Here is a 22,438-nt window from a genome sequence, read left to right as displayed (position 1 = left end):
AGTGCGGTAATTATTCTTAGAGCAGCCATTGACTTATGAAGATTTCCTACAGTAATCCTCTTGCTCGACAACGGCACAGAAGTTACGAAACATATCGTGATGCAGAAAAGTCGATATACGCTGAGTCTCCTGCAAGGAATCTTCATTAAGAGCTTTCTGTGGCCCGGCGTCTAGCGTCGCGCGGTCGCTCGCCGATATCGAACCAGAACTTGCTTTCTTTCAAACAAGATTCTCTCCCACTTTTCGTGGGTCCCTTTCCGGCGGCGCATGCGCTGTCTGCTTCTCTTTAGAGTTAAAGAGCGTCAACCAAGGAGCCATCAGCCGTTCTGGCGGCGGGCTGAGAAGCAGAACTTCTTCGACTCCACTTGCTTCAAGTGAGCAACATCCACGAGAAGAAAAGGTCACACCTTTCGACTACGGCCGACGACTTGGTTCATTTCACTCTGTTTGTGCGCGTGTATCAGGAGCCCTCCATCACACCTGTTCCCAAGAGCATTGACTGCGTTCGAACACCGTTAGGATCTATCAAAGGAGCACTCTCCAGTCACAGGTGATTAACTGATCCGCGATCAGCTGATACTCGCGCTTTCATTTGTGTCGCCAGAGCTCGCTGATTTTCCTTTAGATTTTGCGAATGATCCAATTCGTCAAAGTTCAGCGGAACGTGCGCAATCGAGAAATTCCATCACGACGCTCGCCGGAGGGGCTGCAATTGATGCCTCTCACACGCTAGGAGCTCGATTTGGAGGGAAGTCCGTGACAATTGACCTGAGATTCGCGCGGAGCCGTTCTCAATTCCCTCAGAAGCCCAATTCGTATGGTGTAAATCGGGCTATGCTCGATTTGAGCAGGAAGATCGACTCTCACATCTGAATCCTCGGAGAAGACTGCGACCCAATGCGGCGACTCTTGAAACCGCGGATCCGATAAGGATCATATCCGTCAATGGGAAGAGTTCCAGGTGGTCCGCGGATATCTTAGGTTAGGACAGACGTCTCCGGAGACATATTCCGCCGCCGCTGGAGGAGCACTGGAGTGCCGATGCCCCTCGCAAGACAGCTGGAAAACAATCATCGAGCTCACCGCGTGGCCCAGGCAACTTTCGCACGGGAACGAACTGCCACGGGATACGAGCCGTCGCATCTTTACCGGACCTTTCGGGATCCGATGTTGACAGCGACGTATCATGGAAATGAACATGGGCTATCCGCTTGACTGGTCGGCGGGGTCGAACTGCTCGCAGAATCGAGCGAAAACCCGAATCCACGCAGGCTGATGACACGGGAGCTGTCTACGTACGAGTCCCCCTCGGTGACACCGCGCGACAGGCTCTCATCAAATATGGAACGTTACTAGTGGAAGGCGTCTAGTTTTTCGCCTTACGCATGGTTTGAAAAAGTTCGAATGTAAAGCGTTCTGTAAGGGATGGCAAACAACAGAGGCTGAACGATAGTTTATTTATTCGCCGGCGATTCTCCTGGTTTCTATTTGCCACCCCTTCCACGCAAAGGTATCCAAGGCGATGGCTTGAGAACTTGTACGGTCTTGGGCCGTATTCTGTAAGCGGAAAGCTGCCGTCCTCGATACCTCGCGAAAATTGATCGCCTCTCCATCCCATTGTTTTTTCCTCCTTGTGAATCCCCTGACTTCTGCCGGAAAGACTTTCGGGCTAATGTTAAGTAGTCTAATCATTGCGTTCGCTCACTTCATGATTTCGCTGGATTTCACTTCAGGGATGGTTGCTGTACGCTTGCTGACATGGACCGTTTGCGCGATCGCCGTTGTGTACCTATCCAGCCACGATTCTGTCGTACATTGTGCATGGAATATGACTCAAGGATATCATTTGCCAGCGTGGTTGGTGCTCCTCCCAGTGTCTCTGGCTGTTTCGTGGATTGTCGCACAAATCGCTTTGTATTTCATCGAAATTCCCAGAGTGTCGCCACAGGGAAAATGTATTTTCATCACGGGTGAGTACAGCAACGAGTTCGCTCCTGTTTTCCCTATTCTCATCACCAATTCAGGGGACAATTATTTTTCATTCATTTGGGGAAATCGGAATCCTGTGACGTGTTCTCATTTCCCCCCGTGTTCCTTCTCTCATTTGAGCTCGAATGGATTTTTTTCCTCGAGCACTTTGGATGGGGAAAAACAAGGTTGCTGTAATTGATCGGAAAATTTTCCGGTTGGACGTGAAGAAGGGAAGGTGCGGGCTCCCGAAGGTCGCGGAAACTCGGGAGAGACTTTTATGTCAAACGCAAAAAAGTAGTAGATCTCGATGATGCAGGGACCGAATTTTCCTTCTCGTGGCTTGCACGATTCATTCTTCATATTCGCTAGCAACTGTTGGGATGGGCTCACCGCAGGACTTTGTATGCGGCATCGACAAAGATCTTCATACCGTGAACATCCAATCAATTTGAAAATTCTCATCGAGAACAAATCGAATCGGTCTTCTGGTTAATGTTCGGCCAGATTCCGGCCAGTACGGCACCTGCATACAATCGGTGATTGGCGTGATGATTCCCCTGACTGCTCGTCGAGGATTTAACTTTCCCTGTTCTCCGAGGAGAGGCCTGGTGAAGCTGGAGGAATCATCCCATGCTCATGCCATGTCATCCAAGCCGTTCAGGATCCTGGCAGTGATTGCCGTAGAGATCGATAGTTTTCCAAAAAAATGCTCATCGATGCCCGAGATGACAGGGAAGGCATGTGCACCCTGATCCTTGGAATCGACACTGCCTTCCGCGGGGCAGAGGACCATTCTCTCGGGACGGCCTCCTCATTCGAGTAAAACTTCGCCGATACATTCCAGGTTGCGACAGTGGTTTCGGTCATCGATTGGCGGATCGGATGGCTCTACAGGGTTATAAAGTGTTCGCAGGCTGCCTCTTCCCAGACGGTGAAGGTGCACAACAGCTGCGCGAGTCTGGCTGCCCGGATTCGGAGGGTGAAGGTGGGGTAACTATTGTACCCTGCGACGTCACAAGCGACAAGAGTCTCGCCGATGCGGTAGATCTCGTCAAGAAGAATATGACCGAACAACAAGGTAGGGGAACTCCTTTAGGAACAGCTTGCTCGCGATGAAGCATTGGCAGCAGACTGTCGCGACTTCAGTACATAGATCGATTGTGACGAGAAAAAAATGTAATCATCAATTTTCCTCACCCTCCGGTGTATGAGAAAGTCCTCGGAATCCCTTTTCCGATCATGAGATAACTGAACACAACCGATTTGCAGTGCTTTGGGCAGCCGTGGCGAACGCCGGTATCGGAAGCTATGGGTATCTGGAATGGACAACGCCTGAGAAAGTCAAGAAATTGTTTGAAGTGAATGTGTTCGGCGCCATGAGAACATTCACAGCGTTCGCTCCGTTACTCCGCAAATCAAAAGGTGATTAATCCCTGTCACACCTGATTCCTCACTTTCGATACGTGAGCCCCTGAGAGGCTCTTGAGATCTTACTAGATGCCGATATCAAACGCAGACATTAATAGCGATTCGCACACCGCGAAAACGCTGCTCACTATACATGAGGAAACCGAATATTTTGTGGATGGTACGTCAGCACTGCCGCGAGTAGCCGGTCGGCCTTCAGGACGATCCTCATGCATTTTCTGTGGAGCGGGTCTGGTGCCTGGTCTGCAGAACGCGCCGTAGAAGCGGAGTACTACGGATGCTCCAATGCTATGACTTATGATATGACTGTTCTTCCCGCGGAGATGAAATCGAAGTGCCGATGATTGAACCCTGGTCAGAGCCCCGTCGAACTCAACGAACTCGATCGCCGAGCGAAGACTCAAAAAGTTTGAAGCGGCGGGGAATCCCAGCGCTTGTCGCGATTTGATTTGGCTCCTCGGAAGGTCGGGATGATCATTCTCCTACCGGCTCAGATGTGGAAACGAGAGAATTCCGATCGCCGTGCTATTCGCTGAGAATCTACCTGAATGCGCTTCCCTGATACGAATCCGCCTGTCATTACCCAATTACTAGAATGGAAAACGACCCCTTTCAGGACGGTTCCTGATAACCAACAGTTTCGCCTCCCGCTTCTCACCGCCGACGCTGATCCCGTACTCAATGTCGAAACACGCGGCATTGGCTATGTGCGACGGTCTCCGCGCAGAAATGGCGCCTTTCGGGGTCCATGTTGCATCGATTGAACCAAACATGTACCGGTGAGTCCTACGAATGAATTCTCCTTGATTCTCGAGTTCCAGGTCAACGTGAATCCGAATTATGAACGCCTATGTCTACGATTGCAGCACATCGATCGTTCCGCTTACGACGAAAGAACTCGATATCCAGTGGGAATCTCTGACGGAAGAACAGCGCCAGAGCTATGGACCTAAACTGTTGAAGAAGGCGCGCATCATGACTCAAGACTTCTCATATCTCTGCCAGAACAGCCTCAGACTCCCAATATGGTGTTTCGAACACGCGATCACCGCGAAGTTTCCCAAAGACAATTATCAGGCCGACAGAACGGCCCTGCTGATCCTAGACAAAATTGTCCTCGGTCTGCCCGATGAGTTCAAGGCCCTCTTCCACAATTACATACATTGCCTCTTGATCGCAGCACGCAATCTTCTCCCTGGCAGATACATGCCCTGAGCTCGAGGCGTCTCGGAGGTCCTCCTGCGATTCTCAACTCGCTACTTTTCCCCCTGCTGTGAGGAGAACACTGTTTGCGAAAGACGAACCATTGTACATAATTTATGATGAAATTTCCTGTCGCGTCGACGAGGCTAGTTTGTGTCCGAATAAAAATCGTGGAGAATCTCATCGAGAGTCTCGTTTGTTCACGAGCGGGGTAAGCCCGGAAGAAATATTTATTCGGCGGCTTCAGAGTTCCTGATGTCTGAGTCCGAAGGTCCGAGGTGCAGACCGCTTCAAGCGCTAGTTCGTGTGCTGGTGATTAGAGCGTCATTTTCAAAATGAGCCTTCAAAATAAGCCGGAGAAAACCTCCACGAGTTTGCGCCGCTTTGTGAACCGGGGGCGCCTTCGACGAAGTTCCCATAGTGTCGCCTGAAGAGAAATATGTTTTTATCACCAGTGAGTATAGCATCCAAGTGGCTCCTGTTTTACCAATCCTCATGTCCAACTCGGGAAACATTCGTTTTCTCTATCCATCTTGAGGAACTGGAATCCTGTGACGTGTTCTCATTTCCTCCCGTGTCTTTTGTCTCATTCGAGTCTCGATGGATTGCTTTCCTCAGGCGATTTGGATCCAGAAGAGAGAGACAAGGTGACTGTAATTGGTCGGAAACTTTTGCGGCAGGAAGCGGGGTAGAAAGGTGCGAGCTCCCGACGGTCGCGGAAAGCCGGGAAGACTCTCATGTCAACTGAAAAAATATCGTATATCTTAATACTTCTGGGATCGAACTTTCATTCTTCATTTCCGCCAAGACCTGCCGTCACTCTCGAACTCTGTATGCGTCATCGACAAAGATCATCATACTGTGAACATCCAATCGATGTGGAAATACTCGTTGATACTGGATCTCATTTTCGGTCCGCCGGATGACTACCTTACCTTCCTACCCCTGCATTTGCACCGCCTCTTGATCGCAGGACGCGATCTCTTTGCTGGCAGATGCGAAGCCTGAGCTGGGGCCGTCTCAGAGGTCCTACCATGATCCTCGATCGGCTGCTCTTCTTGCCCTTACGAGAAGAAAACTGCTACGGAGACTTTTCACGAAAGATGGAACATTGAACATAATTCATGATGAGATCTCCTGACGCATCAACGAAGCAATATGGTGTCCGAATGAAAAATCGTGGAGAATCTCGACCAAAGTCTTGTTTCTCCGCGAGCAGAGTGGGCATGGGAGATATATTCGTTTGGCGGCTTCGGAGTTCCTGATGTCCGAGTCCGGGGGTCCGAGGTGCAGACCGTTTCAAGCGCCTCTTCCTGTGCTGGTTTCAGGAGCGTCATTTTCAGCATGTGCCTCCAGAATTCAAAACGACGGAGGAAACTACCACGAGTTTGCGCCGTATCGAGAACCAGGGGCGCCTTCGTCGAAATTCCTCAAGCTTCGCCAAAAGGGAAATTTATTTTTACCACGTAGTGAGTACAGCAATCAAGTTGCTCCTGTTTTCCCTATACTCATGTCCAGCTCGGGGAATATTCGTTTTTTTTATCCATTTGGGGGAATTAGAATTCCGTGACGTGTTCTCATTTCCTCCCGTGTCCCTTGTGTCATTTGAGCTTCGATGGATTGTCTTCCTCAAGCATTCGGATCAAGTAGAGAAAGACAAGGTGACTGTAATTGGTCGGAAACTTTGGCGGCAGGAAGCGAGGAAGGGAAGGTGCGGGCTCCCGAAGGTCGCGGGAACTCGGGAAAGACTCTCGTGTCGAATGCAAAAATATCGTAGATCTGAATAATTCGGGGACCGAATTTTCATTCTCGTGGCCCGCACGATTCATTCTTCTTTTCCGCTAGGAACTGCCGGGATGGACTCACTCTAAAACTCCGTATGCGTCATCGACAACGATCATCATTAGAGCCCGTGGCTTCATGCAAAATGCATATAATGCATAAAAATGCATATTCTGGGCTCTTCCTCCTGAAAATGCATATTCTGCGCTTTGGGGCATAATTCTGCATATCCCATCGATTCTCGCGGGTCTCGACGCTGAGAGCGACGTACAGCCATGGTCAACCGAGAATAGATGGGAACGGTGATGAATCGGATACATCTTCCCGGATGTAGACAAGTTGGTCTGCAACGGGAAGAAAATTTTCCTGAAGTCCGCCGATCGAGTGAGCACATTCCGCGAGATCGCTCCCGGAGTGCCGCTGCCACCCCAGCCAGTTCTGACAAGATGGGGTACCTGGTTGAACGCGGCGGTCTATTACGCCTACCACTTCGACTCATTTTCGAAGGTTTTGAAAGCTCTGGACGTCAGAGACGCTGCGAGCATCGGAGCGGCTGCTCAATTGGTGAGGAAGCCCTCTGTAAGGAACAATCTCGCTCTTATAAAAGCAAACTTCGGAGAGCTCCCGCATGCCATCGAGAAACTTGAACCGAAGGGACTGTCTTTGGTAGGAAGCGTGGGTATCTTCGAGGCACTTGTTAAAGATCTCAAGGAAACACCCGGTGATGTTGGGGATTTGGTCCCTAGGAAATGCGATGCGGTTGTGATTCGTAATGGCGGCTTCAGTATTCTCAAGGATGTCTCGGACATACTTCAGGGGGGCAGCTCCGCGGATAGTCTCATTGGTCGCGACCCCCCGGAGATAGCCTGCTTCAAGTACGCACCGATCACGTCGGTGGATGTTGAAAGGAGCTCCTCTAGTTTGAAATACCTTCTCAGCGCCCGTCGTCAGCGTTTTACGTTTGAAAATTTGAAGATGCATCTCATTGTCTACTGTAACCCGTCACCTAAATTGTGCCTGTATTAAGCAGGATTGAGTCAATTCCAGAAAGTATCATAAAACCTGAACGAAGCTCCTATTTTTTTTTGCATATTTCTCTTTTTCAATGCATATATCGGCCCTTTTTCAGGGCATATTTGCATGCATATTTCCGGTTTTTATAGTGCATGAACTCACGGGCTCTAATCATCATACAGTGACCATCCAATCGATATGAAAATACTTGTTGATACTGGATCCCATTCTCGGTCCGCCGGATGATTCCGAGGCCTATTTCCCCCATCATTTGGTCGCCTCTCGATCGCAGGACGCGATCTCTTTCTTAGCGGCTGCAAACCCTGAGCCGGGGCCGTCTTAGTCAGAGGTCCTTCCGCGATTCTCGACTCGCTGTTTTTCTCACCCTTGCGAGGAGGGGGCGAAAGATGAATCATTGTACATCAATCATGATGTAGTTCCCAGACGCTTCAACGAGGCTGGTTCGGGGCAGTACGGGTACGGAACACATCTCTGAACAGCTGCTCTGGAGTTCCTGAAGTCCGAGTCCGAATACAGCTTCGTTGATGAGTCAAGGTATTTTCTCACCTTGCTGTCACAACGATATCAGCGCGTCAGACGCGGGATCGCCGCAGAAGTGCAGCCAGAGGGGAGAAAGGCTGCAGACCGCTCCGGACGTCCCTGGCTCTGCTGATTCCGGGGGCGTCATTTTCGACACTTTCCAAGATGAAGCTCGGAAAAACCGGGACCTTGAGAAAAGTGGGAGGAAGAACTCGATAGAGGTGGCATTCTCGGGGTCCGCACCAAGCGCCTTTGCGCCTAGCTACGCTGCTGGATCGCCGCAAACTCCTCCGGACCTGAACCTTACTTGAAGAGTCGAACCTCACGGGTACTTCATGGCGACGCGACTGATCCTCGTGGGCCGTTCCCCTGACCTCCATCCCTTCTTGAGTGCCATGACGATTCCATTCGAAGAAGGCCTAGCTCACGATGGCCTTCTCCCCCCCCCATCATTAGAATACTGAAAGATTACGCCCAATCAAGTCCTCGTAAAGAAGAGAGAGGGAGATTTCTTCATGTTGAGCGACGATAAGATAATTCCGAAACTCGATGACTTTTGCTCCGGGAGATTTCCTCGAGCAGGATTCCCCCAAGGCTAGACGACTAACAACGATGGGATCCGGTTTGCGATCCTCAATGGAGTCACTCAATCCGGCATCGATCGACAGCTCGAAAAGCGCTCCAATCACAGACGGAAGTTCTGATCGGAAGTTCTTCCATCGGAATGAAATTGACAGAAGTTCCGTGCCCTCAAGCAGACTCAGCAAAATCCGCATCCGGGACTAATTTGGAGTCTTGAGTCGACCCTGCGGGTTTCGGGTATGCGGGACTATTGGCGTAACGCTGGAATTAATCGCAAGGGTTCCTCCAGAGGACAAAGCGAAAGATTGGGACGCATCGGGAAGCACACTGAAAAATATCCTGTGTCCTGCTCGTGCGAGTCGTGGGGTCTCTCGACTCGAGCCAATGCCTTGGGGGAAGAAATTCGAATCCGGGAGGGAGAGAAAAGACGACGCGTGTAGGATGAGTCGTCAGAAATATTACAGAGAACATTTTCCAACTGTGAAATCCATTGAAGACAGACCTCCCTCGTCCACAATTGATATCGTGCGAAGAAAAACAAACTCCCGTACCTCGCGCAAGAGACGGTACCTTCTAGCGTGAAACTCTCCTCCCGCGCCGATTGAATCCATCTATACCCAATACCCGCGTGAGCAAGTTCACTTCAAATGATTTATCCTGAGAGGGATCCGCAGCGCCGCGACTCGCTGTACTGTTCGATCATCTGATGCAGAAGGATGAAGGGCTCATCCTAGAGGAGTGGCGGACCAATGGACCGCGGACCGGAATTCAGAACCATTTCGTCTATCATATTATCGACTGGAGTTGGAAAGTGGCGATGACCGGAGCCCTTTTTGATCGACAGATATTGTGATCAACCTTCAGGACGCGGATGGACTCGAAAGAACACGTCAATGGACGCAGAAAATCTATATGCACGGACATTTTACGACCATTCCGGCGCTGAGTACGAAACTGCACCGAAACCATTGAGGGGACGCCAGGATCGGCCGTGAACTTGTATAGGATATCTCCCGTGAATCTGAAACTTCCCAGAGTCTTCGGCATGAGAACCTGTCGAGTCGCGCGCGTATTCTCGGCCCGCAAGAGCGGGAAAGAATTTGCTGCATGAAGGACGACGCTTCTTGATCCGGCTACTCATAAAAATCTTCGAAGACTCTCCTTTGAAATGAGAGAAGCGCATGTGATTCTCCATGATCCCCGGGCAAGTCGATCCAACTGGAACTTCATTCTGAGTTCGGGATTGCCATCGATCACGATCCTATTTGATACGTTAGCTCCATAAGGTGAGTATCTGGACTCGTAGCGAGCACCGCTGATTGTGAGAAGCAGGAAAACCCGTTCTTACGTTGTACTTCCGTCGATAGCGTTCGGACTCGGGGTGAGCGAAGTGAAGTCCACTAATCGTAGTGTCACAACTGGACTGTGAGAACCCGGCGAACCGATCTCCATGCTCGATGGCTTCTCCGTCCCGTTACCAGTACAGAGTCTATCCTTTTAGACAGTGACAGGCGTCGAGCGAGCTCGCGGTCCGGAAACTGAAAATCATAAGCCACAGGAACACCCTCTAATTTGGTTCCGGGACCGCGGTCTGGTTTGCACGGACCGTGGTGACAAGCCTTCCCATCAGCCAGGGGCCGCATCCCTGCCTCCACTCGCTTCGCGAGCCTGGCAGCGACCAGCTGATCGCAGCTTTGTCTTTTTCGCGCCGGGGCTATCCTTGCTAAGTTGAGCTTTGGCCGTGAAAGTTGCGAATCTTTCGACATCAACTGCCCGAGAATGAGGGCTGTGACCTGTGACCCTCCTAGGGTGCACCTAGGGAGGCTCTCGGAATTCGGGCAACCAAGGCTGTCCCAATGACCCCTGTCCTTCCTCAGAGTCACTCAGTCAGTAGAATGCAGTCAGAAAATCCTCATAGAGACGGAGCTGTGAAACTAAGCCCACGAAATGAGGCTCGACCCGCGCTCATGCTTCCATCCGTTTCGACTCCATAATCGGCGTTCTCGTGATGCCATCTCGACACCCCACTCGACCTCTACATGGAGAATTCTGGAGTCATTTTCGCAGACGTTTCCGGCGTCGCAGCACTTCTTGCACCGGCGGAATCGGCACAGCCTCAGTGAAAGAAAGTATCCGGTGGAGTCCAATCAATCTTTCGAGGTCAAGGGGTTTACGCTGCTCTTAATCTTGCCTCATGAATCATGAGTCATGATTTTATGGAGTCAGCGGAAATTCACATGGTGGACTTTCCATGGATCGAGAGTCAAAGAAGAATGAAAATCACTCAGGGGAAGTTCTGTTTTTCGTGACGAATTGAGTTCCCAGAGGAGGCCCAGTCCGAGATCGGATTGACTCACGCCGATTCGTTGATGGACTTGATCTCTCTCGTTGGAGAAACCAGGCGCTCTCTGTGAGGATCGTGGCCTTAACGCCACAATCTGCGTAGACGCTGGAGCGATGACAGCATCATAGCTTCCCTCCCCGTCACCCCGGTCTCTCCGCATGTCATCTTCACTGACATGCAGACCAATTCTCCTGAATTATTTCTGATTGAAGATTTTTATTTACAAGATATGCGGAATCCTAGTGTTCGGAGATCATTTCAGAGCTGAATAACCGCGGTTGAATCCGCGCGAGACACGAAGTAGAGCGAATTGAGGTCTGATCTTCCATCGCGGCGAACAGCGCATGCGCCAGAGAGATATCGTGGAGGGATCGGTCTATCGTGGAAGGTGCTTTAGATTGGGCCAGTGCGCGCATCAACATCAGACGCTCTGGGACAGATGGACAAAGCAAGTCGCGCTGCATAATCAACGCATCGTGTTTTTGAACGCTGCGAGGAAGGCGGCGACCCGCAGGTGAGCTAAGCATGCCGAGTCGCCCCTTTGACGGATAATGCCGACTATATATTGTACGTGCTTTAGATCCCGCTTTTCTGTGATTCGATAAATCGGAGAGACAGTCCAAGCTAGGGAGTAGTTCGAGCTCAGAGCTCGGATCCATGGACCTTCTCGTTTAGGTCATGAGGCCGAAAACGCCCACGCGATTAGGAGAGTGAATTAAAAAATTCATTCCTCTGTGGCTCGACCCGTATGCTCCGTCTGTTGACAGTATCCACCGGGTGTCGACACTTCCGATGTTTTCTGGATCGCGCGTGCGGTTCTTTCCGCCCCACGTCATGTGACATCTGAAGAACTTGCTTCGTGACGACCTTGATGAGACTTACCGATCGTCATGTAAAAACCCGATCGCTTCCCCGGGGTCTGCTCACTAGACTGAAACTACGCGCGTCCGAGACCCGATCCGTCCTCTGGTGTGAGGGAAGTGTCGGGAGACAGCAACCTTCATGAGAAGTTCTTTACGCCGAACGAATAAACAAGCCGTCTCGCTGAAGTTCTGGGATAATTGATAGATCCCGGCGGTATTTTGAAGTCTTCGTTCGGTGGTACCGGCGCGGTGATCCGGGCTTCTGTGTAAGCGGAACGGTGGCCGGTTGATTAGCCGCTGTAGAGTGGACGTCCTGACCGCCGGTCCCGAATTTTCTTGCATTTCGACCGAGGAGTCGAGACGTCTGAGCGCTACATAGATCGACCGATGTAGTTTCCACGGGAACGGTGTCCAATCCCGCTTAGGGGCAGACAGGAGGAGGCTCTCGATGATTCTGGGTTTCAATTCGTGAACTGCATCTACGGCGAATCTGTGTCCATATCTCGAGACCATGCTCGAGATGTATCGATGGTCGACCGAATAATCTCGAGATTAGGCCGAGTCTCAAAGGAAGCTGTCACTCAATTATCTGCTGCGCTCGGCAAAGAGACAAGCCTGTGAAAGTCGGGAACACTCGATCCACCGTTTACGGATCCAAGAATCCGGGCGTGGGAAGGGGAGGCGGGCGCAACAATTGTAGGTCTCAAGCCCATGAGTTGGTCTCGAGGGAAGTCGTCCGAACGGCTGGAAAGGAATGCTTCCTGGTTCATCTCATCGAGCCGTGACCCAATCCTGCCGCACAACACCAACGTGACGCCGACTGAGTCAATATTATCCTCGCCTCCTATAAGGAATTCTTCACGTTGGAACGATTCTCCACCATGAAATTCCAATGATTCGATCGACGCCGAAATCAATGAGACTGCCTATCCTTATAGATTCATCATTCATCAGTCCTTGGACCTGACCTTCTTCAAGCTCTTAACCCTCGAACCCCTTTTTTCAGCCATGCAGTCTGTGCGCCTGTGGGTTTGGCTGCTGAGCGCATTGGTGTCAATTCTTATATCGAAGCAGACCCATCTCATTTTCCACTTGAGCCAGCTTCTGGACTTCCTTTCCGTGCCTCAGTGGATCTATCTCTTGCCCATCTCGCTGACGTTGGCTTGGGGCATTGCTCAAGTCTGTTTCATTTGGCTGAACACACTGAAGATACCATCCAGAGGCAAGGCGGTTTTCATCACAGGTGGGTCAGCGACCGTCCCCGGCTCGGCCATTGTCGGTTTTAAGAACAAGGTGTAATTTCAACGTCTAATTTTCAGGTTGCGATAGCGGGTTTGGACACCACTTGGCTCTTCGTTTACGCGACAGAGGCTTTCTCGTTTTCGCTGGTTGTCTGTTCCCGCAGGGGGAAGGAGCATCCCGTTTAATCAAGAGCTCCCAGAAAACCCGCGGCGACGGTGCGATATTGGTTGTACCGTGCGACGTCACAAGTGAGGACAGCTTGAAAGAAGCCGTCAACTTTGTGTCAACCAACCTCAGGGGCAAAGGTGTATATCTCGAACAAAGTATTCCGAAGGCATCCGATAGCTCGATTGAGGAATTCTCGAGTATCTGGAAATTATTCAGAAATCCGTTCGCAAACTCTTTGTCTTCTAGCTCTCTGGGCAGTCGTCGCGAATGCCGGAATCCTGACGTCCGGCTACGTGGAATGGGCTTCGATGTCGAAGCTGCAGAGGATGTTCGACGTCAATGTTTTCGGGGTCATGAGAACGATACGGGCCTTCGTCCCGTTTCTGAGGACATCAAAAGGTTGGGTTTCTCGGGATTGGGGAGTTAGGCGTGAAGCTGCTCATGAGAGAAGATACGTATTGCCTAGAGATGTTTAAAGAGGACAATCCATGATGAGAGATTCGCAAACTCGGAATTCATTGAAGGTCGTGTTGTTGTCACAACGAGCTGGGCGGCTCACTTCGCTGCGCCGAACTTGGTATCATACGCGATGACGAAGCATGCTGTTCTCGCTCTTTGTAACGGTCTCCGTGCAGAACTCCTGCCCTTCGGGATCGAAGTCAGCTCTATCGAGCCAAACATGTACAAGTAAGAATCGGCCCGCATTAATGAGAAACGATCCGTTAATATGGATCGCTTGCCAGTCTCGAGTGATCTCCAAAAAGACAATGGGACTAGAGCCTTCAGCTCGGGAACACGATTTAATGAGATTTTGCGTATTCTAGTCTCGAGTCTGGGAGGGTGGCTAATAGATGATGTCTTGCAAATTCCAGAACATCGATCATTCCTCCCTCGTCCGACGAATTGGACGAACTGTGGGCTTCCTTGACTGACGAGCAGCAAACTGCGTACGGAGACGCTCTGCTGAAAAAAAGCCATCAGATGCTCAAAGACTTTGCTCATCTCTGTGAATCCGACCTAACTTTCCCAATCAATACGTTCGAGCACGCGATCGTCTCTAGATTCCCGAAGCCGAGCTATCAGAGTGATAGACTCTCGATGTTGATTTTGTCAAAAATCGTCCTCTTCCTGCCGGAACAGTTCAACGATTTCCTGCTGCAAAATGTTAATCGGCTCCTCTCACTTGGACGTCTCCTGCATAATTGACTCCCGATCCCGAGCCGTGATCATATTCAATTGTGAAGCCGGAGGAAGCTGAGCTCCTCGGAGCGAATAAAGACGATTATTCAATGTACTGTCTCAACAAGGGAACTTCACCTCACTGGATTCTCGGATTCGTTTATCGGCTCTCCCCGTCCCCGAGCCCCTAATCGCGAGGGGTGACGGGTGTCACTTGACCGCAAAGGCACTCTGTACGTTTCCAGCATCTGACCGATTCGATCTCGACACTCGTGTCCCCTCTCCGGAAACCCTGCCTAAGAGCACGATGGATGCATGGATGACAGCTTCACGTAGAGTAAAATCTATCGGAAGTGTTTTATTTTGCAAACCACATACACTCGACATCTTCACCTCTTTTTCAGCAGCAGCAACATATACAAATTCATTTTCGTCTAGAAGCGCTCCATCTACTCATAGATATCTTCTCTGTCCGCAACATATCGCACGATGTCTGCTGGTCGGAGGAGCCTCTCAGCGTCCTGGTCGGGAATCTCGAATCCAAACTCGTCTTCAATAGCCATGATAACCTGCGGATTGAGAGAGTTCCTTATTCCACGGATCGGGTTTACTCGATTCAAATATAGACGAGAAATATGGTCGATGCCTCTCCTGGGTTCAGGAAGAACGGATCTAATCGGTGCTCCGGGGTTCGAGGGGACACAAGAACCACGGAAACGAGTCAAATATCCTCCAATTTTCATGGAACTCACCTCGACGCAATCCAAAGAGTCCAAACCCATGTCGTTCAAGAGATGGGAGTCTAATTTCAGTTTCTCGGCGTCAATCTTGTCGTACAGTTTCAGAACGAGCATGACACGGTCCTGGATGAGCTGTAGACTCATGGGAGGTGTTTCGGAGTAACTTCTCGATGTGACCTGGCAACGAGCGAGTTCATCGCTGATTAGAACGAGACGCTTGAGCAGACATAGTTAGAGGGAACGGTAGAGGACCCAAGAGATAGCGAACATCGCGTCCAGATTCGCAGCGATTTCTCCCAATCACGAGGACGAGTTCGAGGCGAATCGACTCTGGAACGTTTTCAATTTCCCCCCACAAGTCGCATCGGTCGTTCTCCTTATCAGCCGGGTGGAAGGGAAGCCCGACTCGCGCACCCGGTGCGGAAAAGATCGAGCTCGATACACTCCGTGCGTTCGGTGCGTCAACCTCCCCGGGGTTTTCGAGATGAGGAATCGATGTGCTCGCTACGTTTGGAACGACGCAGGATAACGAGTCCAGAGACACAATGATCGGTGTTGTCCTTAGGCTTACAAGTGCTGACCTTTGGTTTGAAGATTTGTGACGACTTCATGAGACCGGTCGCCCGTTGGCACGCAATCGTCGACACTGAGAGGTGCCGTACCGCCATCCGGGGAGCATGGAGCCCCCCTAAAATGGCACAATTACGAACGAAAACTCCAACAGCGCGACTCGCCATCGCCAATGTGCCCCTTAACACAGGTTAGATGCAGCGCAACACCAAACACAAAAAGGCTCTCGGACGCACGAGCGGAGGAGAAGCGCCGCAGTCTGCTAGAGTATTCTGCATCGAGTGCGAACCTCGATGGCGCGGAAATTCGAATCCGTATTCTTGTCCGCCTCGAAGCTCATCGGAGTGAGCTCTTAGTCTGCGGCTGGGATTGAGGCTCGAGTTTCGCGACCGCGACGTGCAGCACCCAACGTGATTCTTGCGGGTACGTCCCTGGGTTGGAGAAGCGTCCCGAGACATGTCACCAGGTCGTGATTGTCTCACTGCGGGGCCTCTAGACACGTGTCTGTGGCGCGTGTGTCCCGCAGCTGTTTCATCGTCTGACACAGGTACGCAGATCGGCGAAATCTTCAGCTGTGTTCCCGAGGATAGACGATTCCATGGAATAACATTCGCGGGAGAACTTCCCCGATTTCGCGAGATTCCAGTGAAGTGACTCCGGTCCACTTCCGGTCACGCTCTTATAATCAAGATCACGAAGATCGAGCTTGCTCGCACAACTTTCTCGAGTGATTCCGATAGAGCCGCTCGGTGAGAATGAGCGGATTCCAAGAACTGAAAAACGACAGCATTCTGCGAGCTGCCAGGGGCGAGCCCGTAGAGAAGGTAAGCATTGACCGTCAATATTTGTCCTGGGCTTCCCCCACTAAGGGCTTCCGAGGAAGATGGCAGATGCGGTCGAACTCGCTCCGAGCGGATCGACAGTGAGCCGGCGTTGACTGACACCTTCGAAACATCCCAGGTCCCGGTGTGGATTATGCGCCAGGCCGGCAGATACCTTCCAGAGTTCATGGAGGCACGCAAGTCGCACACTTTCTTCGATATGTGCCAGAAACCCGAAGTCGCCTGTGAGATCACGTTACAGCCGATACGGAGGTTCCCCTTGGACGCTGCAATCATCTTCTCAGATATCCTGGTGATTCCTCAAGCTATGGGTCAGCTTCTTCCCCATGCCCCAGTCCCCCCCTTCTCACTATAAGAGCAAGATGTCCCAACGTCCGGGTCATCGCACGGCTGCGATTCTGAACTTAAATTCCGCAACTCGCTCAAGTCCACTCACCGAGTATCTGCCCCCAGGAATGCACCTCGAAATGAGACCAGGAGAAGGCCCCGTTTTCACCGAACCGATCCGGAGCACCGCGGATTTGAATCGATTGAAGGACGTCGATGTTCCATCTGACCTCAAATACGTCATGGACGCCCTGCGAACGACTCGTCTCGCACTAGAGGGCAAAGTTCCTCTCTTCGGTTTCTCAGGAGCACCGTGGACATTAATGTGCTACATGATCGAGGGAAAGGGTTCCAAGACTCAGTCGAACGCTAAAAAATGGCTTTACTCCGAGCGATCAGCTTCTCAGGAACTTCTGAGCAAACTCGAGCTGACCATCATCGAGTACTTGATCGAGCAAGCGAAAGCAGGGGCTCAGATGCTTCAGCTATTCGATACCAATGTTGGTTATCTCGACGAAAGGACATTCTTGGAGCATGTGAAGCCCGGTTATATCCGGATCGCCAAGGCGGTACGTGGAAAACTCGGTGAACGGTGCCCTCCGCTGTTCTTGTTCCCAAAAGACGCGCACTCTAATCTCGCTCACGTCCGCGATTGCGGGTATGATGTGATCAGTGTCGATTGGTGCGTAACGCCGGAAGAGGCAAGACGGCTTCTCGGACCAAACGTTACAATTCAAGGTAACTTGGATCCTTGTGCTCTTTATGCTGACGATGACACTCTTAGGAGACTGACAGTCGAGATGGTGCGTCGCTTCGGAAAAGAAAGATATATAGCGAACCTAGGTCATGGAATGTATCCTGACATGGATCCCGCAAAAGTTCAAGTCTTTGTCGACGCCATCCACAGTGTCTAGGTCTGTCAGAGCGAGGTTTACATCTGCATCTGCATTTCATAAGTTTGATACGGAAAGGACCGACGCGAGCTTCAAGGGTCTGACCTGAACTCGGAGCGGCGAATCGTCAATAAAATCTCGTCATTGCCATCGAACTGTCGCAAGGAAGCCTATTGACTTTCTCAGAGCGCTCTCCGGGTCAAAAGTCAAAATCGACCCATATCCTCAGCAAGACATAAATGAATTATCCATCGTGAACCTTGTTTATCGAATAGAGAATCGCTTCATCCACGAGGATGTGTATGCGTGTTCGGGAAATCGGGACGAGCTGACTGGGTATATCCCTTTCCTTCGTCACTCGCCTATGATTTCCCGGGGAGAATCAACCTATATCCGAGAGACAGGAACATTCCGTAAGTGACATTCATGGACGGCACGCCGCAACTTGGGACCGGGATTCTCGCTCGATTCCGCAAGCGTCCGCTCCAATGCATTCGTGGGAAGCCCCGGGATCTACACGCTCATTATATCTTAAGAATTCCGGCGACTATCAGTAGTACCCCGGAAGAATATCACGATAACGCTTTCGAAGTACTCCCTTAGAAGCCTCCATATTGTGTCCTCGCTGCTAGCTCGTTCGAGGTACCGGAAGGAATCCCGTTTAGAACTTCCTCGATCCCTGCTGAAGGACCTCTCCGCGCCGACGTTGGTCACACGGAGCACCTGACGGTCCGGCACCTCGAAAAACAATGAGCCTTCGGGTGACGAGAGAGCGGATTGCATGCACGAAGGAGGCATTTCGTGGAGTGAACAGGTGACCGCACCTACATATTTCTCGGAGCCCCCCAAAATCCTTCAGAACCGACCTTGGTTTGTGCTGGAAACAATCCCGAGTGTTCTCATCGAGCTCGTCGGAGTACCTCGATTCGGGGAACATTTCTGCGAATGAGAACCGCGAGCATCCATCCAAATATCTTAAGGTCTTCAAGCCATTTTATTTCCTCCATCATTGTTTCATGAGATGATAGTGATCTTGACTGAATGACAAACAACTTTCTGAGTTATTCATCGATTGACTCCTCTTTCATTCTCCATCGGCATAGGCTCATGAATCAACTTCCATCGCCGTTCTTTGGATCAATACCGTCAGCCCCTCGAAGGGCGACGATCTTATATTTCGTCATCGCGTGGGGCTTTCAGGAGACTTCTGGGAACTTCTTCCGTCGGACCTTCATTGCTCACGCCGGAGTATCCCTAGCCCAGCGCAGTCAGAATAATCCGCTGTTTGCCCTCAATGTGTCCTGTGTTCCATATCTTCAGCAGCTCTTCCGCTTCTCTCGATTCCACAGCAATCTCAATATACGCGATACGTCGGTGGCGAGACCTCAGGGTGCTGTCTCTTTATCGACGGCATACACGATGACTGTCGCTTGGGGAAGGACATTTCTGTCACGAATGCTCAAGCCAGGCTATGTGCATCGGGGCACATTCCATCGATCTCTCTCGCAATTCCTTCGCCCCAGGGCCCGCCCCATCCTTGAGTTTCTCCCTTGATCACGTGTGAAAACAGACGCCCCCCTTCTACATCGGAGTATGAGACGCGAGGGCGATTAGTGTTCATCAGATGAATGCTGCGTGAACAAACCTCGATATCGCAGACCCATGAAAACAGTGTCTTGTCCTGATGTGAATCAACATCAAAAGTTGGGAGCCCTCTTGATTCTCAGCCAAGCTCCGAGTGGATATGGAGTTGCGCCTAATCTTAAGGTCCGCTTCTCCCAACGAGTGACTCCACCGTGAAAATGGAATGAATATAACACCACCTCGTGGGGATCGACTTCTAAGCTATTCGAGGACGACGGAGGAGGGACTTCAAATTCCCCGGAATTCTGATTGGAAGGAGCAACAGAGAGCTGGTTCGCGAATCCTAAAAAGTTCTTCAGGCAGTGAATTATTATTACTTGTCGGATGGGATTCTCCGCGGAGAGCACATTCCCCTTGACGACTCGAGCTCCTGGCATGCGATAATTCTCTTCAATGAGCGGCTTCCTCGGGTCGATAGGTCATATTATAGGTTGGTAACCAAATCGCTCTCATCAGAGATCGGAGACTTCTGTCCGATATTCACCCCGCTGCCAGAGAGAGGTAGGTATACATAGACGGTATCATCATCAGAGTATGCGTCTGGAAGCCATGGAATTTCCCGACCAATCCCAAATACCGAGACGCAGAGGCCGACCAGTGTTCACAAAATCGAATCGAACGTGACTAAATGATCAGCCGCGATCGATACGGAATCGTATATCCTCTTACTCCACGAAGCTCAAACACTCGTTATCAGCACCGAATCTTCAGGGAACCGGTTCCAGGGAGGATCCGCGTTATCGGACGAAGCTTGGGATTCGAACACCGATTGGAAATGAATCAGGAAATCTATCGCGTACTCCATTTAGGATGGTCAGTGTAGCGACATCTGCGAGCCGGATCGGCAAACAGGATGTCAGAATGCTCACGTGAACACATTCGGTCACGAGAGAGTCTTCGGGGCAGTGTTTCAAATGATTCCCCGACGGGGACCACCGGAGGGCAGACTCCTGAATCGAGGTCCTCCTTCTGCTAGTTTGAGGAAACAGACAAGATACAGCCCTGAGAAATTCGTGATATCCGGTGGCATAATCTCGCTATTCATAGACTTCTTGTTCTGTGCTGCTGCGCGTGTGTCTCGCATGGAAACCCCCGAGGTATCAGGAGTTTGGGATCGGAGCTCTACATCTGAGTAGAATAAGGGATATCGCGCGCGGGTGTTCCGGAGTCGAATCAGGATGTAGTGCTCTACAGAGAATAAGGCAATCAGTCAATGATGCATTGGTCGAATTAATAGCAAGTCATTCAGTACAGGAAAAGTTTAGTGAGTTGATCAATCAAATGGTGAGACATTCGAACATGTGAACAATCGGGATACTGATCGATCAATCAATCGACTGATCTGTCCACTGATCAAGTCGCTGGTAATTAACATCTCCAGCTTGACGATCCCTGGCGAAGCTTAAATAGATACCAAAGTCAAAACCGCCCGGGTGAGGACTGTAACGACAAGGAGCCTTACCAGGAATCAAGAATGTACGAGCTAGAACAATAAAATGTAGCAAGCCAATCGAATCGAAAGCCTGGTCAACAGAGGGCTCAGAAGCGGTTTGTCCGAGTATATTGCGGGAATATGCAGACCGACGGAGCGGGCGTCGATCAGTGAACGATCAATCATTAATCACTCAAGCCGATTGATAGAGGCAGAACAGTGAAATAGCGGAACAGTCGCTACTACAATCATTATCAAAGTCAACGAACAGATTTCTCTACACTTCAACCAACACTAGAGAGCTGATCTTAGTGATTACAAGATAATACAATATCTAATTATCAGGTCAGAAACTTCTCCAGGCCAACGCTCCACCCTACGAAGCTCCTCGCATCAGTGGAAGGATCCGATCCGAAGTATTATCTTATCTCAATTACATCATCAACCTCCTCCGTGAGAAGGTTCTCGCTTCCGGAACAAATCAACGCGAATTCACCACGACCCCCTCCCGAACATCAACGCATAGTCTTCGATCAACGATGAATAGATTTCGTTACTATGTATATCGAGCGTTTTTGAGGAGAGAAAGCCTCGAGGAATGCCAGATGAGCTCGAAATGACTGTGCTAATACGGCGGCTTCCTCTTCGGGCTATTCGAGATCCAGATACTAATGTCCTCTTCTCGGAGGGAATCGTGGGCTCTCCTCGAAGGGCTCTTCTCACGACGACTTGTGTTAGCTTGAAGCTTGTTTGTAACAGTGTAACCAATACCGCAATGGTTCAACATCGGTTCAGGATAATAATTATAATCTATATATCCATAGTATTGATCATATTTGCTTCTTTCTGTCTTCTTTGTGAGTCGAAAGAGTCGTTCACATACATATATCTGAGCTTCGTTCTACACAAAAACTCTCAACTCCGAATGAGGAAAATGTTTGTGGCTCATCGTCACCGTTGCATGAACATTTGCCGCGAGGTCTCCTTCGTTTTTCGAATTACCGAGAACCAGCTGTGGCGATAATTTCCAAAAAATCCCTCGTCTTCGTAATAGGTGTCATTATTGTTGCCATGTGATAATGCTGATTGATCATCATCAACTTTTCTATCTCCCGCAATCAATTCGTAAATAGATAATAGTTAGTAAGACTCAAAAGATGTTTGCTTCTCTGCTTCACGCTTCAGGTTCAAGTTTGGTTAGCTTTTGCCTAGGGCAGTGTTGCACCATGCACCTTTAATTCGGTATACTCCAACGCTTTCCATAAGACGTTCTTCTCTTTCTAATGCGCATTTGTTGTGTTTCCGCAAACTTGAAGTCTGCAACCTCTTCCTGTCGATGATGTGTACAACATGTGAATCATGATCATTATCATCTTCATCACGGTCATACGTCATTTCCATCATCGATTTACAACTTCGACTTGTTTGGGCTTCGAGAAAATCCGCACGCGGAATCCGATGGTGGCACTGTCGTTCTGCCGCTTGGGGATTGATGCTAATCTCTTGTGTGAGATAAAGCGAGATATTCAACTAATCAACCAGTCAATCATTCAGTCGGCGGAACGGTCATATACGAAGTTAATCGATTCATCCATCGACCGACCGACCGTCACAGCTGTCCAACCATCAATCAATCGATCGATCGATTTATCGATTAACTATTCAATCAGTCAG

At 50.3% G+C, this 22,438-nt stretch overlaps 4 protein-coding genes across 5 annotated transcripts; 3 read left to right on the top strand and 1 right to left on the bottom strand.

The window, feature by feature from the left end:
* The first annotated feature begins 323 nt into the window (after positions 1–323).
* On the top strand, positions 324–4,783 carry LOC100898346 (retinol dehydrogenase 16). 2 transcript variants are annotated; one of them, XM_003740768.2, is made up of 6 exons: positions 324–550; positions 1,734–1,970; positions 2,816–3,049; positions 3,241–3,393; positions 4,016–4,178; positions 4,266–4,783. In XM_003740768.2, exons 2-6 carry the CDS (start codon positions 1,736–1,738, stop codon positions 4,612–4,614), a joined length of 1,134 nt encoding a protein of 377 aa, XP_003740816.1. In that variant the 5' UTR covers positions 324–550; positions 1,734–1,735; the 3' UTR covers positions 4,615–4,783. The 2 variants fall into 2 exon arrangements, with proteins under 2 accessions (XP_003740816.1, XP_028966575.1); XM_029110742.1 differs by lacking the exon at positions 324–550 and having other exon boundaries at positions 1,686–1,970.
* Positions 4,784–11,265: 6,482 nt separating this feature from the next.
* LOC100899964 (short-chain dehydrogenase/reductase family 9C member 7) lies at positions 11,266–14,455 on the top strand. The gene is made up of 6 exons (XM_003740701.3): positions 11,266–11,378; positions 12,734–12,970; positions 13,047–13,274; positions 13,384–13,536; positions 13,662–13,824; positions 14,010–14,455. The coding sequence occupies exons 2-6, from the start codon at positions 12,736–12,738 to the stop codon at positions 14,341–14,343; spliced, it is 1,113 nt and encodes a 370-aa protein (XP_003740749.1). The 5' UTR covers positions 11,266–11,378; positions 12,734–12,735; the 3' UTR covers positions 14,344–14,455.
* Positions 14,456–14,632: 177 nt separating this feature from the next.
* ND-ACP (NADH dehydrogenase (ubiquinone) acyl carrier protein) lies at positions 14,633–15,843 on the bottom strand. Its single transcript, XM_003740699.2, has 3 exons — positions 15,638–15,843; positions 15,069–15,233; positions 14,633–14,885 (listed from the first exon to the last, which is right to left on the bottom strand). The coding sequence occupies exons 1-3, from the start codon at positions 15,791–15,793 to the stop codon at positions 14,766–14,768; spliced, it is 441 nt and encodes a 146-aa protein (XP_003740747.1). The 5' UTR covers positions 15,794–15,843; the 3' UTR covers positions 14,633–14,765.
* A 249-nt stretch (positions 15,844–16,092) lies between these two features.
* Positions 16,093–17,746, top strand: Urod (uroporphyrinogen decarboxylase). Its single transcript, XM_003740697.2, has 3 exons — positions 16,093–16,450; positions 16,587–16,779; positions 16,922–17,746. The coding sequence occupies exons 1-3, from the start codon at positions 16,382–16,384 to the stop codon at positions 17,707–17,709; spliced, it is 1,050 nt and encodes a 349-aa protein (XP_003740745.1). The 5' UTR covers positions 16,093–16,381; the 3' UTR covers positions 17,710–17,746.
* Positions 17,747–22,438: the final 4,692 nt, after the last annotated feature.

Source organism: Galendromus occidentalis, unplaced genomic scaffold (assembly GCF_000255335.2).
Source record: "Galendromus occidentalis unplaced genomic scaffold, Mocc_1.1 scf7180000077086, whole genome shotgun sequence".
Lineage (NCBI taxonomy): Eukaryota > Metazoa > Arthropoda > Arachnida > Mesostigmata > Phytoseiidae > Galendromus > Galendromus occidentalis.
This window is presented reverse-complemented; position numbering and strand designations above follow the sequence as displayed.